Consider the following 15,928-nt stretch of genomic DNA (forward strand, 5'->3'; position numbering starts at 1 on the left):
AGCCATAAGGTTTCCAGAATAAAGTGGCAGTTTGTTACTGAGGGCAGGGAGCTTTTAAGATTTTTTTTCTCCATTAAGAAGTTGCTAATGTGTTTAGGGTCCTACGTTTTGGGGTTGGGGAGCCTAGATTGTTTTGGGCTTGTGAACCTATTTCAGCTTGCTGGATTGTAGACATGAACCACCACTCCCAAATGAGACCAAAACAAGAAGCAACAGGTCAGTCAGATCAAGTAGCTGGTGAGAAAAGCCCCTCAGTTAGGAAACTGAATTCAGTTGGAATGAAGCTGCATTTACTGTTCCTTTCATTGTGGTTCAGAGTATGTATGTGAACCACCGGAGTGATTGTTAAAACAGACTGTTGGGCTTTGCCCCTGTGATTCAGTAGCCCTTCGATGAAGATCTGGCAAATCATAATACTTCTTTGTGAAATGTCTGTCATAGTTAGGGCCAAAGAATGGCGAGTGTTACTTCAAATGCTTATGAAGGGCTAACGTGTTAACCAGGTTCACCTAATAAATCGAGTGTTTGCAGCCGATTCAGAGGACAGGCTGCAAGGTTACCTTTCCACGAACAGCGCAGGGGTTACAACCCGGCGCACCGCTGTTGCCGTAAGTCCAGCGCCGGAAGCTACCCGCCGGAAGTGATTCGCGCGCTTGCGCTGTGCTCGGGTGGGCGGCGGTGCGCCGGCCACTCGGGTTGTTGTGAGCTTCTGTAGCGTTTCTGGCGGGTAGGCGAGGAATGGAGCTGGTGGGCGGCGGCGGCGGCTCGTCCTTCGCTGACCCTCGAAGTACCTACGTGCTGAGTAACCTCGCGGAGGTGGTGGAGCGTGTGTTCACCTTCCTGCCCGCCAAGGCGCTGCTGCGGGTAGCCGGGTGAGGGAGAATGGGGTGGGAGGAGACTTTTCATCCCTGTGGGTGGCAGGTTTGCCCAGTCCCGGATCCCCGCACGGCTCTACTAGCGCTCGGCCGCGGGAACGGTCCGCCTGGCTGCAACCTTTTATGCTTTTGCGTTCCCCAGAGTGTGCCGACTATGGAGGGAGTGTGTGCGCAGAGTGCTGCGGACCCACCGCAGCGTGACCTGGATCTCCGCGGGCGTGGCGGAGGCCGGCCACCTAGAAGGACATTGCTTGGTCCGCGTGGTAGCAGAGGCGCTTGAGGCAAGTATGGGTGTATGCTTCGATCAGTCATTTGCAGGGTTGGTGGGCCATCTTTGAGAACTTTTTTAAAAATCAAGATTGTGAGACATGCCTTTGCTTTTTCTAATTTAGGGACCTTTGCTCATGGTCTGGACTTTGTAATAAACGTCAGGTTTTGTAAGGGCGTGCTGTGGTTTATTTAGTCATTATTAGATAGTGGGCAATTGAAGTTCACAGGTGTTAACTATTACAACGGCTCTGAAGACCTTTCACGTGTCTCTGTTTTGCAATGAAGGCATTCTTGCCCAGGGCCACACACTAGAAATAGAACTAAAACTTATACCTAAATACTTAAGCCACAGTCCCTTTCTTATTTGCGTCCCTGAATCCGGGAAAGTCGGTATATGGAGAGATGAAGACGATCATAGATCTGGCAGTAAAGCTCCAGCATCTCTCAGTGGCAGGGACTCTCGAGAGGAAATTGCCTATTTGATGGTCAGTTGCTCTTTATACCTTAGTATGTATAATATGCAAACATGAATATTCTATTTAACCACAATATAACCTCCAGATTAGGAAATTATCAGTAATGGATTAATTAGAAGGTTTTTTTGGTTTGTTTTTCGTTTCTTTTTCAACTTAACGCAAGCTGGAAAGAGGAAACCTCGAGTAAGTGCTTTTTATCAGACTGGCCTGTAGACAAGTCTGTAGGGAATTCTCTTGATTAATATTTGATGTGAGAAGGTCCAGCCCACTGTGGGCTGTACCACCTCTGAGAAAACACAGTGAGCAAGCCATGGAAGGCAAGCCAGTGAAGATCACTTCTGTATGACTTCTGCTTCAGTTTCTGCCTCTAGGTTCCTGCCTTGGGTTTTTTTCAGTGAACTATCACCACGGATATGTAAGCCAAATAATCCTTTACTCCCTGTATTGCTTTGGTAATGGTCTTTACCATAGCAACAGAAACTAAACCAAGCGAATACATTACCTAAAAGGGACTATCACTAGTCTAATTGGAGATCATTTTAGCACCAAAATAAAAGCTGATGGTAAAGAATACATCATTCAGTAAGAGACTGAAAACATACTACTCTCTAGTTTTCAGACTCCTGTTGAGATTTTCCCCTGGTACTGTACTACTTGATAGCATAAGGATTCAATTCCCAGTGACTTTTGATTTATTTACTTTCTCCAGCTTGACTTTACCAGCCTCATCACTTAAGAAAATTCAAGGACAGTTTGTAGAACATTTAGAAACTGAGTGTAACTGAGGTCTATTAGATGCCAGCATCTTTCCAGGTGGCCTCTGGTTTTCATTTGTCCCGTTATTTTAAATTACTTGATTCAAGTGGTATTTGCCTTCTGTCCTGTTGGAATTAATAAGTATTTCTGGATAGAACCCTCCCTCTCTTCCCCCCTCTTTCCTTTTCTCCCTCCCTCCCTCTCTCCCTCCCTATCTAAAATGTTTTCACATGCTGTTAGTCTCTTATTCAAAGATACATCAGTTACTATATCTTCTGCTCACACTGTCTTTGGTTTGGCTAGTGAGCTGTCAATGTACTTTCAAAGTCTTTTAGGAATGATCTTTCTATTTTGGTACTAGATGTTTTTAGCTTGTTTTTTCCCTGCTTCATTTGAGCAATTAGTGGTTTCTCTAATAGTCTTGGTTTCTTTTAGTGGAACATGGTATTTAGAATCTAAGGTCTGTATTGTGTGAGTACTCAGGCTGTTGAGTGGTTTGCTACCTCCAGCCCTAATAGGAATATATGTATGTACCTGCATATGCTGCTGTTCTTCGTATTTTCAGGGTATTAGTTGCCCCATATTGAAGTCCACAGATACTAAAGTCCCTTATAAATCGGCATAGCGTTTGTGTTAACTTGTGTAGACCACCCTCACATTTAAATTCAAATCTCTAGATTATTTATATCTAACTTCTCTAAGTAGACTGACTATATTAGCAAATAACAAGAAAAAAGTTTGTACATGCTCAATACAGATGCCCCTCACTCACTTACTTACTTACTTACTTATTTATTTATTGCCATATTTGAATCCTTGAATGAAGAGAGAGATGCAGAGAGGCCATATGTGTGTCTGGAACTATTTTTTCTGTCAGTACATGGAAACTCATGAATTCCTTTATATGCACTCAATCCAAATAAGACAGCGGGAAACCTGGCTCTATCTACAAAAAAGAACACAGATTTTATTTGTGTGTGTGTGTGTGTATAGTCTGTCTGTCTATGTGCTCATGTGTGCAGGTGCCCATGGAAGCCTGAAGAATGCATTGTATCCTCTGGAGTTAACAGTTGGTTGTGGGCTGTATGAGCTCTATCCATTGAAAGATCTCTCCAGCACTTCTCCAGTCCTGGCTCTTTAATGTGGCTGTCCTGAGTGTGGTATCTTCATTCCTATGCTATCTTGTATATGTTTGCTTTTTTGGACTCTTGAACTCATACCCAGAAAGCTTGCCTGTATTCCCAGGCCTGTTGAAGTACTATTTCTCTCTGATATATTGATCAAAACTCTATAGTCTGTTTTTTGTTTTGTTTTGTTTCCAAAATCTGTTATGTGGGAAAGTTCAAAATATTAGCAAAGCCATTTCCACAGAAGTGTTCTTAGGAGTATCATGTACAGCCAGGGAGCTTAAAATAACCTGCTGTTTAGTAAAAGAAGTCATTAAATTATAAATCACAAGGTACATTTAGTGATAAGAAAAATCTTCATAAAGAGGCTGGAGAGATGGTTGCTCTTCCAGAGGACCCCAAGTTCAGTTCCCAGCACCCATATTAGTGGGTCACAATTGCTTGTAATTACAACTGGTTTCTGAGAGCATCCACACATGCATGGCACACACTTGGATATGTATACTAGAAATAAAAATTTTTAATTGTTAGAAAACAAATTATTATATATTTAGTGTAATGTAGATTAATATAAAGGAAGATTCGTAAAGAAGCTAGAATGTTAATGAAATAGGATTTTACTGTGGGGAATAGAATTGTGTGTGCTTTTTTTTTTTTTTTTTTTAAATTTCTGTGGTTGTTTGCAACTTTCTGCCACAATAGGCATCATTCTTATATGGCTATGCATTTCATACATTGCATTGGTTGGATGATAATCCATATTTTGGCTCAAGCTAGCAATGTGGCTTTGACCTCTCTGAGCCCTAGGTTCCATTTCCATAAATTGAAAAGAGAGAACAATAATTCACTTGTATCCTTATAGGATCTTGTAAGGATTAAATGGCAAAAAGATAATGCATGAAATGTGTTACTGTGTTACTTATGGTATCAGATTATAAGTTTTCAGTGGATGTTAAGAACTCTCATTATATCATTACGAAAGTTCACATAGTAGCCTTAAATTAAATTCATGGTGAGATAGAAGCATGGTGTCTAAGTTATATATGTTGCTTTCCCTGTGTTTTCCAAATCATCTTGTGGATGGAATATTTTAATAGATATAAGGTAATTGCTTAACTTCCTCTTAAAAATATTTTGAACTTTTATAAGACAGCTTGCCATTTGTAACTTTTTTGAATAAAAGTTTTTAATGAGTATTAGGAAGGAAATGGCATTATGTGAATGCGAGGAAGAATAATCTTGGAATCATCTTGAGGCTTGTATGTTGTTTAAACAAGGACATATGCTAAAGGCCTCACTACTTTGTGAAAGTTACCCTGGTGGCTGTGGCAGAGGCAGGACCAGGTCCTAACTCTTGCAGACTGAAATAATCCAAGGGCAAGGAAGAAGCTCAAGTGAGTCTAGCCACTCAGCAGAGTTGGAGGTACTGGCTGGTCTGCCAACATAGCTGAAAAGGCCAGCAGTCTGAGAGTTGCCAGGGTTTAACTAAACAGGATTTCCCAAATATGTACACATTCTGTGGCATTTTAAATTGTGGCAACTAGTTACTTTAAAAAATGTCAGGTGAAACCAAAAATTTGTATCCATAGGCCATAGGTCTTACCCAGCCCACACCATAGTATTCAGTGTCTTTTAGGGGTTTAATCTCGAACCTACTCTGAAACATCTAAACTTCCCCGGAATGTGAGGCATTGGAAGGTGTGATCCATAGGTTGCACTTTATTCCATTCTGATAGGAAACACTTGCAAGAAGTCTCTCCTTCCATTTAGTTCAGCTGTTCCGACCCTTGTATACAATGTGGGGCTTAGGAAAGCCAGTGGCCTGCAGAAGCCTGCTCAGAGTGGAGATAGAACACAAATAAGAATGGCAGGGCTATAAAGGTTGTCATGTGGAGGTCCTATGTGCAGAGGGTGTGCCATCTAGGAGCAGGTGTTAGAGGTTTGCTCTAGGGTACTTAAAGAGAACAAGTAAGTTCAAGGGGCTTGGTGGCAAGGAGCCTGTTCACATTTGGCCAGGTCTGATTTTACTAAGCTGGGAACTGGCAGTGAAAGCCAGAAAAGGGGGTGGGGAAACAGCTTGTGCACCTCCCCCCCCCCACTCTGTTGAGATCTTCCTATTGTCATGACTGTTCAGTAAGGTGAGAGGCAGCTTTAGCTGGTACACCAAATGTCTGTTCTAAAAGAGTAAATGAACTTCTTGAGCCTGAGATAAATTTGTCATGAAAAAACTACTACTCCGAAAGTAAGCTGACAAGAGTAGGAGTGACCCTGAGAAGTAAGAGGACTTTGGATGGAGGCAGCTGATTTGTTGCATTCAGGGATGGACATCCAGGGAGGCCAGCCGCATTCACAGACTCAGAATCCAATCCAATCTCTTTACAGAATGTTCGCATCTTACCACGGACAGTTCTTTATATGGCAGATTCTGAAACCTTCATTAGCTTGGAAGAGTGTCGCGGCCATAAAAGAGGTATAGAGAGAAAAGGGTTGGGTCTTTGGTGTTTGTTTTTGTTTCAACATTGTCCTAGCTCTGACCTGAGAATAAGCCTTCTGACTCTTTTGGGTACCTGGTGCCGCTCCTAGTACACATGCCTGTATCTGGCTTGAGTTGCAGAGCCCTTTGTGTGCAAATTAATGTCTGACCTCCTGGTACAACTGCAGTGAGGTTTTTCATGCTTTGAAATACCTTAATCCTCCAGGTGTTCTTCTCTTTATTAAGACAAGAGCCTGACTTTGGTTATCCAAGTCTGTTCATGTATAACGCAGTGCTATTTACAGACATGCTCTTGGCTTGCTTAGAATCCAAGATGGGGCCCTTTGGCCCAGACTTTGATTTGGACAGTGTCTGACTTGACAATTGTGCTGTGACAGCCATTGAACCGAGAAATCCAGTAAACAGACTCAATGTTGAGCCAGATTTGATGCCTTTGGGCAACAGTATTATATGAACAGAAGGCAAAGGCAAACTAGTGATGGTGAAGGGTGGGTTTAGAATTTGAATAAAACAGACACAAAAAATGAGGAAGCCAATATTTTAATCAAAGTGTTCAGGCTTTCCTATAAAGTATCCCCTCCCTCCCCCCTCTCTCCCTCCCTTTCTCCATCCTTTCCTCCCTTCATTCCTCATTTTTTCCTTTTTCTTTGAAACAAAGTCACATGTAGACCAGGCTGGCCTCAAAACCTAATGCGTAGCCAAGGATGACCTTGAACTTCTGGTCCTCTTGCTTCCACCTTCCAGTGCTATGATTACAGCAGCTCTGTGGGGTTTATGTAACACTGGCTGATGATCAATCAAGCCTGGAATGTCTTGGATGCTAGGCTAGTGTCTACCAATTGAACTATGCCCCAGCCTCATAACCTTTTTGGTTGTTAAATACTGTTTTTTGTGTTTTGTTTTTTTAGCACTGTCAAATTGACAATAAAAAAAAATGGATATTTAATAATTGTGCTACTGTATTGCTACAGCAAGGAAAAGAACCACTATGGAGATGGCAGTTGCCCTTGAGAAGCTGTTCCCCAAGCAGTGTCAAGTCCTTGGGATTGTGACCCCAGGAATTGTAGGTGAGAGAAATTAACTTTCTTTTTCCTTGCTTAGTTTGATGTGGGATCCCATGGATTGATGAAATATTTATAACTGAAAAGCACACTTACATTTCTGGTCACCTAAAAACAATAGCATTAGTCATCCTTGTCATGGTGGTACATTGTACTTAATATCTAACAAGTTTTTGAGGTTCATAGTTCAGATCTCAAGGCTGCCTAAGAGCTGAAAGAATTGCCTTGGTCATGGTGTGTAGTTGGAGGTTTTTCGTCTCACCCACTAGTTCCCAAATAACTACTCTTTAAGGCTTAATACTAGTTATAATCGTTTGGCCAATGGTTCAGACATATTACTAACTAGCTCTCACAATTAAATTAATCCATTTCTATTATTCTATATTTCACTGTGAGGCTCATGGCTTGTTAGTTCATATCTTGCTTCCCTGGTAGCTCCATGGCAACTCTCTGACTCTGCCTTCTTTCCCTATGCATCTTTGTTTGAATTTCCCACCTGTCTCTATTCAGCCTGGTCATTGGCCAGAACGGCTTTATTCCTCAACCAATAAAAGCAACACATATTCACAGCATACAGAACATCGTCCCACATCAATGGTGTTTCTTCACAGTGATAGAACAGAGATTAAGACATGGTCTTAAGGGTTTCTGGTCTTCACTGCTGGTGCTTTGAGCCTGTTTCTTTACTCTTTCCTGATAGCCCCTGCCAAAACTCCTGTTCTGACTTCTATGGTGCTTGGTTAGTTTTGCCTGGTCATTGTCTTATAAATGGTGGTCCTCTTTTAGTATTTTGGCTCTCAATATAAGTATTTTTAGCATGTTTTGAGTGTCATTTGTTACATTTACAAATAATGTAATTATTACAGTAGTTCCTTTAAAGCTTGTGTGTGTGCACACATGTGCACATGTTATCAAGTATCTTTTTCAGTTGGTCTTTTGAGAAGGCTTTTCAGGGTCTCTCATTGAACGTGAGGTTTACTGTTCGTTCTAGCTAGGCTAGCTGGCCAGTGAACTTCAGGGATTTGCTTTTCTCTGCTTCCCCCATTGTCTGACCTTAGTGCTTGTCTGGGGGTCGGGTATGGGAAGAGAAGACTCTGTCTGGTCTTCATGCCTGTAAACAAATGCCAGCAGACATTTGACCAACTGAGCCATGCCCCCAGCCCTTCATTCTATGGTAGGTACAAATGGGACAAGATTTATTTCTCATTCTTGTTTTGATAGACTGTGATTTTTCCAATCTTAGCTATTGTGAATGAGGCTGTTACTTCTTGTTAAGTTTTAGGTTTCTCTGAAACTTAAGGAATGGACTTGCTGTGTCTTAGCACTGAAATATATTTAACTAAGAAAGAAATGGCTAGTTTTCCAACTTTCTACCATCCTGTACTCTGAACAGTGTTTGTGTTAGCATTCAGGCATTATGCTGGCCTGCCCCTTGGGCAGTACTCAGGCAGTACTCATCAGCTACGTTGCTAGTAACATGTGCTACACATCCCCTTATAAAAGGCAGGGCCTGCTTCCTGTCTCTCCTCTTCCACCGCTCCATCTCCAGAGGCCAGTTTCTCAACCCCCTTTCCATTTGCCTCTCCCAATAAACCTTCCATGTGAGTCCTGTCATATGGTCTGAGTCTCTCTTTCTTTCCCTCTCTCCCTCTATTTCTCTCTCCCTCTCTTTCCTCCTCTCCCCTAATGTTTTTCAATTATATCATGAGGGTTACAGTTGCTATGCATCCTTGCTACTGGGGTCATGGTGTGTGAATATTAACCAGGCTATTGTATGGAGTTTCTTGGAATGTTTTCTTAAAATCTAATGACTAGTTGTGTTGAATACCATTTGTGTACTTACTGGGTACTATGTTGGCTTGTGACATGGCTGGCTCACTCTGCTGTGGTTTTAATTTGGACTGTCCTGCATCTACTCAAATTTAAACACTGTTTGTTTTCTTCTTGTGCTTTGTAGGGGTTGCTTGTTTTGCTGTTGCAACAAAATACTTGCCAAATACAGTGAGGGTGGGGAACTTGCGTAGTTCGCAGTTGAAGAGTACATCTTGGTAAGGGAGTCATGTGGCAGAGGCTTGAGGAAGCTGGTCATGCTGTCCTTGCTGAAGGAGCAGAGGATGACTGTTGCTGCTTGGCTGCAGGACTGCAGCCTGGGCTCTGGGATGGTCTGCCCAAGGTCAAAGGTGTGTCTTCTCAGCCTATATAGATCACTCACAGAGTGCGCTGAGTGCATGATAGTCTAAACTCTGTCAAGTTAACCACCAAGACACCACCACAGGCCTTATGTTTTTAATTTACAGTATATCATGTGGAGTTTGTCTTCTGGGTTTTTCCTCTTTGAATAACCCCCACCCCCACCCCCCACTACACACAGACACATACACGCTTTAGTTTGGGTTTCTAGAAATTTAACACTTAAAAACGATTTATGTGTATGGTGTTTTCCCTGCGTGTGTCTGCATCATGTGTGTGCCTAGTGTTCATGGCCAGGACAGGGCATCAGATCCCCTGGAACAATTGTGGCCAGCCATGTGGGTTACAGGAACTGAACCTTGGTCCTCTGGTCCTTTGTCTAGCCTCAGCAACTGCAGACAGTTTGGACACTTGCTTTTTCTCTGTTTATAAAAAGCATTTCTTTCTGAACATATTTGAAAGTACGGTGCAAGGATTACCACCCTGAAATTGCCAGAGAACTGTGTTTACTCTAAGAGCAACTCTTTGATGATGGCCCACCCTGCAGTTAGGAGGATGCAGTGGGTTGACTGAGGCTCTCACTAAACCAGTTTCTATTGGATGTCCTCATGAAGCTGTCATTTTCTCCCCAGTGACTCCAATGGGATCAGGTAGCAATCGACCTCAGGAAATAGAAATTGGAGAATCTGGTTTTGCTCTATTATTCCCTCAAATTGAAGGAATAAAAATTCAGCCCTTTCATTTTATTAAGGACCCCAAGAATTCAACACTTGAACGACATCAGCTTGCTGAAGTGGGTAAGTTGTTATTTACTGTTTTGTTATTTGGATTTTTTGCTTTGTTTTTGAGGCAGGGTCTCACTATGTAGTTCTGACTGGTCTTGATCTCAGAGATCTTCTTGCCTCAGCCTCCTGAGTGCTGGGGGTTTAAAGGTACCTGGCATTGTTACTTATTATTAATTGCTTATTTTGTTGATTAATTTGTTGTAATTCTGGCCAGCTAGTGGCTGCTAGGCTACTGTTGACAAGACTGGTGATTGGTAGAATTGGTTTCAGATTTGTTTTATTTGCCATGAAATCCTAGAAAACCAGATATGATGAACATTTTTTGATAAGTATTCTGTTGGTAAGCTGTGTATGTACCATTATGTGTGCTGCCCGTGGAGAGCAGAAGAGGACATCAGATTCCCGGGAACTGGAAGTGTAGACAGTTTGTGAGGTAAGGTACATATGTGCATGCATTAATTATAGTTGAATTTTGAAGGAATTCTTGATCTTCAGTAGATTCTTACTGATAATTTTGCCTTATTTTTGTTATTTACAGCAGAAAAACTTGTTTTTTAAAATATTCCTAGTTAACAAAAAAAAAAAAGAAAAAAGAAAAAAGGAGACTCCATTTGGGCAGCTTAAAAATAAATATTCCTAGTAACCATTTATTATATAAGTTTTTAGAAGAAAAAGTTGGCATTGGTCTATAGGCATGAACTTGGTGACATGTCAGGAAATGAACAGTTAAGGTTGCTCCAGAGTTTGATAAATCAAATATAGTTTAGTGTCAGGCTTTGGTGGGAAAACTTACTTGTTGCAGTAGGCAACTAATTACTCCAGCAAAGCAATGGAAAGGCTTTTCACCATCTACATCTACAGAGTAAATGATTGGGCTTACACTATCACTGTGCTCCTCAAAGTTAGTGCTAACTCTGTATTGTCTATGTGTAGACGGGCTAGCCTAAAGACGTAGACCTCCATTATGCATCAGCACTCAGGCATGTCACTTAGTAATTTCCTCAGATCACTTCTCCATGTTGTTATTATACAAGTCAACAGCGGTTGAGTCCTTGTACCTCTACAGGTTAGTTTTGCTTTACAGACAAAGGAAATAGGTTCCGAAAAGTTAAACTAATCCCAGCTTAAAGACCAGTAATAGAAAAATGTTGTAACAGCAAAGGCAAGTTTGCATTTATGGCTCAGAGGACAGAATGTACAATACACACTGAGAACAGCTTTTACACTGTCCTGGGCAGTGTAAACAGGATAGTAAGAGGAGTGCCTAGTGGAAGGGATGGAACAGAGCATTAAGGTGTGGACAGTTAAAGCTGGGAGCACCACACATGGCCTCAGTGTAGAAGAGGCCTGGACAGGTGCAGGCACTCTGTTCCTGCAGTGGAACTGTTTACAAGCTTGGGCTTTGGGGTAGCTTCCAGACTTCACTGAGACAACTTTTCCTTTTTCCGTGTGCTTGTATGTTGCAGATTCATTTGTGTGGAGACCAGAGGTTGGTGTCAGGTGCATATCTCCTGCAGAGTCTCTTCACACTGACTTCTCTTGAATGGCCATGCCATTGTCCCAAGCTAGTCACTTCCCTAGAAGTGACACTCTTCTTCCTAACCTAGACTTAACTGTTGCTCCATAGGCTTCTTCCTACTCAGATTTGTTCTACAAAAGAAAAGGGTTCCCTCTCAATGTCAGGCCTATCTGTAAGAAGGGGGACCCTCCAGAACTGGCTTGGGATGCACAGTGTGGTTTAACCATGTGGAGAATTAGAACTGGGCCAGGGGCAGAGTCTAAAGTGTTATTTGTCCATAATTGATTGTCTTATCAGCTGCATTAGGGTGGAGATATTACTCCATGCTGTGACCTGAAGGTCAAGTTTCCTAGATTTCAGCACAGAAAAGAATTCCAGGATGAGCTGCTGTGTAGTAGAGTTGGAGTTTATTAAGAGATTTTTAAATATACATTTCAGTATGGAGGTTGAGAGACATTCAGGGAAAGTGGATATGAGCTGCTTAGAAAAAAATGTCACATGTCATTGTCTCTACAAAAGCTCTGTCATTAAAGGATTGCTAAGAGATTTAACTGGAATCACAGGATGGGTTTCTGGTTGCAGGACAGGCTTACATTTGGTAAGATAAAACTCTAGTGCAGTAGTGTGGGGTTGGGTGTTAATGTACCGGGATTCTTCATTCTTCATTAGCCCAGCCTGAGCATTATGGTGTGGCCTGCTTCAATCTTGCTGAGTGAGCCTCACTCCTGTTTGATGGAAGTCATGTGGCTGAGTTAAATGGAAATATTGGTGTAGTTAGGGACTGCATTTTCTTCCTGTCCCAGAAACCACCTGTTTGAAATACTGGTGGCTTTAGATTAATGCAGTGAAAACAGGCTGTTGGAGACTCGGCTGGAAGCCTGGAGCTCTGGGAATGAGGCACTGCTGGCTCCCTTGAGCCCTTGCTGGCTGCTAGTGGTAGAGCTGCTTTTAGACCACATTATAAACTCTAGGTCACTGGCATGCATGGAATTGGGTTTCAGAGCCCCCTAACATGGTCCCCTAGGGCTGCTGTTCAGTCTGTGTCCTTGCTTGTGTGAGGCATTGACTAGATTAGTCATTTTTTATTAATGGAAAATGAAGCACATCATCACTTGCATGTCACCCAGTGGTGCCGGTAAGCAGGACTAATTACAGCTCATTGTTTAAAGGCTGTCTTGTGTCTCACTTCTTTCTCTGCAGGTCTTTTGGATAACCCTGAGCTTCGTGTGGTCCTTGTCTTTGGCTATAACTGCTGTAAGGTGGGAGCCAGTAATTATCTGCATCGAGTAGTCAGTACTTTCAGCAATATGAATATCATCTTGGCTGGAGGCCAGGTGGACAACTTGTCTTCACTGACTTGTGAGAAGTAAGCCTGGGCACTTTGCTCTTCTCTCATGGGTGAATGGAAACGATTTCAGGTTCTCATTACTTGGGGTTTTTACAAACAAATTTGAGAAATCAGAGTGTGGCACTGTATATACCTTTAATCCCTGTATTCTGAGGAGAATCTCTTCAATTCAGGGCAGCCTGGTCTACACTGATGATTTTGGGACCAGCCAAGGCTACACAAAGTGATACCTGTCTCAAAAAAATACAAAAGGAAAGGAATTGCTATGTACCTGTTCATTCATTTTGGTGTTGCCAAGAGACTGTCTGAACACAATTCTGTTTGTAGGCAAGGAACTAACTTGCATTTATTGTCCTTTAAGAACATCAGGGTTGGGCTCCGTCAGCATTGCCTGTTGATATATTTTATAGTCTGGTCCTCCTTGTGATGTTGCTCCTGCAAATGAAGGGGTCGTTAATAAGGCTAAAATAAATGCATGTGACTTTTATTTCAATATAGAGTTGGGAGAGGTGTTTAAAGGAAAAGGGGAACTGAGGTGAGGTTGAAGCAGCTTGTTTTTTAAAGTTTGCAGTGGCCCTGCGTGGAAGGAATCTAAGCTGTACAGGGGAGGGGCTGCAGTAAGCCAATCTTTCTAAACAGCCACTTGATGGAATGCTCGTATCTGAAGCGAACTTTAACCTCTCAAAGATGATCTCTCTTGATCAGATTGTAGCCATTTAAAGTTTTTCCATGTTTCCTTGACACACATGGGTCAAATATTCATGGCAAAACTTGTCAGGCTCTAAGAGTTCAGAACAACAGCCTGTGGGAACCTTACTGGTATTCTTTGGCCTTCAGTTTTGAGAACTGTATACTAGATTTTGTGTGTGTACATGCACCACTGGTGCCTTACCATCTTAGTTTCTTGCTAACCCAGAGAATCTTGTGCATTCTATCAATTCAGTTGTTGATTAATAGGGACTTGAGGTGTGTGTTTCTTCCCAGTGGGTGTTCATTATATGCTTTATAATTTTTTACTGATAATGCAGTGGGGTTTTTCTAGTTAAGAAAATGTTTGATTAAAAAGTCTTAGCAGGGCTGATTTAACTTACATTCGATCCTTGGGACCCACAAGGTGGAAAGAGAAAGGACTCCTTTGCTCTCCATCCATATGCCGTGCATGCTCACCAATGGAATGGGAAGAGGGTTTTAACAATTTAGTAATGTGTTTTATGTGTCTGCTCATGAATTCGGTGCCCTCGGGGACTAGAGAGGTATTGAAGTCACAGGCGGAAAACTGCCTCCTGTGGGTACTTGAGAATCAAACTGGGACCTCTGTATGAACAGAACATGCTCCTAACTTCTGAGCCACCTCTCTAGCCTCACCCCACCCCAAGTTGTGAAGTTTTAAAATTCAAATTCAAGCTCCAAGCAATAAACAAGACAGAAAACATTGCAATCTTTAAAAGGTTAGCCAACACAGAGCTAAGCCTGAGGAGTTGAAAATTATCCTCCATGATTATATTTTTGTTTGGTTTAGTAAGAAACTTGGAACTCACAGAGATCTGCCTGCCTCCCTGAGTGCTGGGATTAAATGTGTGTGCCACCACACCTGGCCCATATATGCGTACATCCTTAATGTATCTTTCGTAATTAACAGTGGATGGGGTGGGAAGGAAGATACCATGATGTAAATCATATTTTATGTAGATGTCATGGGATGGGGATGGTATCAGTGTCAGAGTACTTGCCAGCACCACCTCTCCCAAGCTGATGTATGTCTGTCTTTGCATACATAAACCACCAGGTTCCAGTTAGAAGGGTCAGAGAGATAGTTACTAGATACTAACCCAGAAGAGCTTTTGTATTTGTGGCTGGAAAAAAAATCCCTGTCTGAGAGGATACATCTCAAACTAAAGCCTACTCGCCAAAGGGAGCAGATCTCTCCTCCCTTAATCAGGAGCTGATGATAGTTTTCTCTCTTGTTCTCAGGAACCCTCTGGATATTGATGCCGCGGGTGTGGTTGGACTGTCCTTCAGTGGGCACAGAATCCAGAGTGCCACGGTTCTCCTCAATGAGGATGTGAATGATGACAAGACTGTAGAGGCGGCCATGCAACGCCTCAAAGCAGCCAACATCCCCGAACAGAACACCATCGGCTTCATGTTCGCGTGCATTGGCCGCGGCTTCCAGTACTACAGAGCCAAGGGCAATGTGGAGTCTGACGCATTTAGAAAGTTTTTTCCCAGCGTCCCCTTATTCGGCTTCTTTGGAAATGGGGAGATTGGGTGTGACCGGATAGTCACTGGGAACTTTATACTGAGGCGGTGTAACGAGGTAAAGGAAGAGGACCTGTTCCACAGCTATACAACCATCATGATGCTCGTTCATCTGGGGACCTCTAAATAAGCTGTCTTGTTTGTTGATAGTGCCACTCACAGGATGGAGCTGTGGGGTTTGCCTTTTTTCAGAAAAATAGAAACTTGGGACGTGAGTATTTTAAACAAAACTAGTTCCTTGTGTATTTAGCTTTGAGTCAGGCCCTGAGATCACGTTTAATATATAGATGGACAGTTTGTACACACAGATCAAGAAGTGAGGCTGGTGTCAGGCGCAAGCAAAGCTGTTGTGACCCAGCACCTGGGAGGTGGTGGAGGCCACCAGGAAGATGGAGGCGGAAGACCTTGTTATGGGAGAACTTTTAGCACAATCATGACTTTATTTTCCCTTAATAAAGAGATATGTTGAGTCTTTTCCTGCCTTTTGATTTTTCTCAGCAGCTGTAACAAATACTACTTTTTACTTGACCGATAAAGAAGTTGCTCTTAGGTAAGTTAGCATTTTCTCTTCACAGTAAAGAGACTGAAGTTTTTCACACACTTCTGAAAATTATATCACCATATTTTGGTTTTATACCAATAAAATATACTTGAAAACCCACTCAACTAGTCTATGTATTGCTTTTGATGGATGTAAACTTCTCTTTTCTCAGTGAGAATCTGGAGATGGGGGAGAGATGTAAGATGCCAGTTTCCCCTGAGCATCAG

General features: G+C 42.3%; 2 protein-coding genes across 3 annotated transcripts in view; one reads left to right on the forward strand and one right to left on the reverse strand.

The window, feature by feature from the left end:
• Nucleotides 1–688: 688 nt before the first annotated feature.
• On the forward strand, nucleotides 689–15,821 carry Fbxo22 (F-box protein 22). The gene is made up of 7 exons (XM_051197514.1): nucleotides 689–872; nucleotides 1,018–1,156; nucleotides 5,887–5,974; nucleotides 6,970–7,065; nucleotides 9,882–10,046; nucleotides 12,754–12,919; nucleotides 14,873–15,821. The coding sequence occupies exons 1-7, from the start codon at nucleotides 739–741 to the stop codon at nucleotides 15,288–15,290; spliced, it is 1,206 nt and encodes a 401-aa protein (XP_051053471.1). The 5' UTR covers nucleotides 689–738; the 3' UTR covers nucleotides 15,291–15,821.
• Nrg4 (neuregulin 4) overlaps nucleotides 13,060–15,928 on the reverse strand; it is a 60,609-nt gene continuing 57,740 nt past the window's right edge. For both annotated transcript variants that reach the window (XM_051197513.1, XM_051197512.1), the window contains one exon: nucleotides 13,060–13,336. The gene's annotated coding sequence lies outside the window, so the exon portion shown is untranslated. The remainder of the gene's footprint in view (nucleotides 13,337–15,928) is intronic.

Source organism: Phodopus roborovskii, unplaced genomic scaffold, assembly GCF_943737965.1.
Source record: "Phodopus roborovskii unplaced genomic scaffold, PHOROB, whole genome shotgun sequence".
NCBI classification, from domain to species: Eukaryota; Metazoa; Chordata; class Mammalia; order Rodentia; family Cricetidae; genus Phodopus; species Phodopus roborovskii.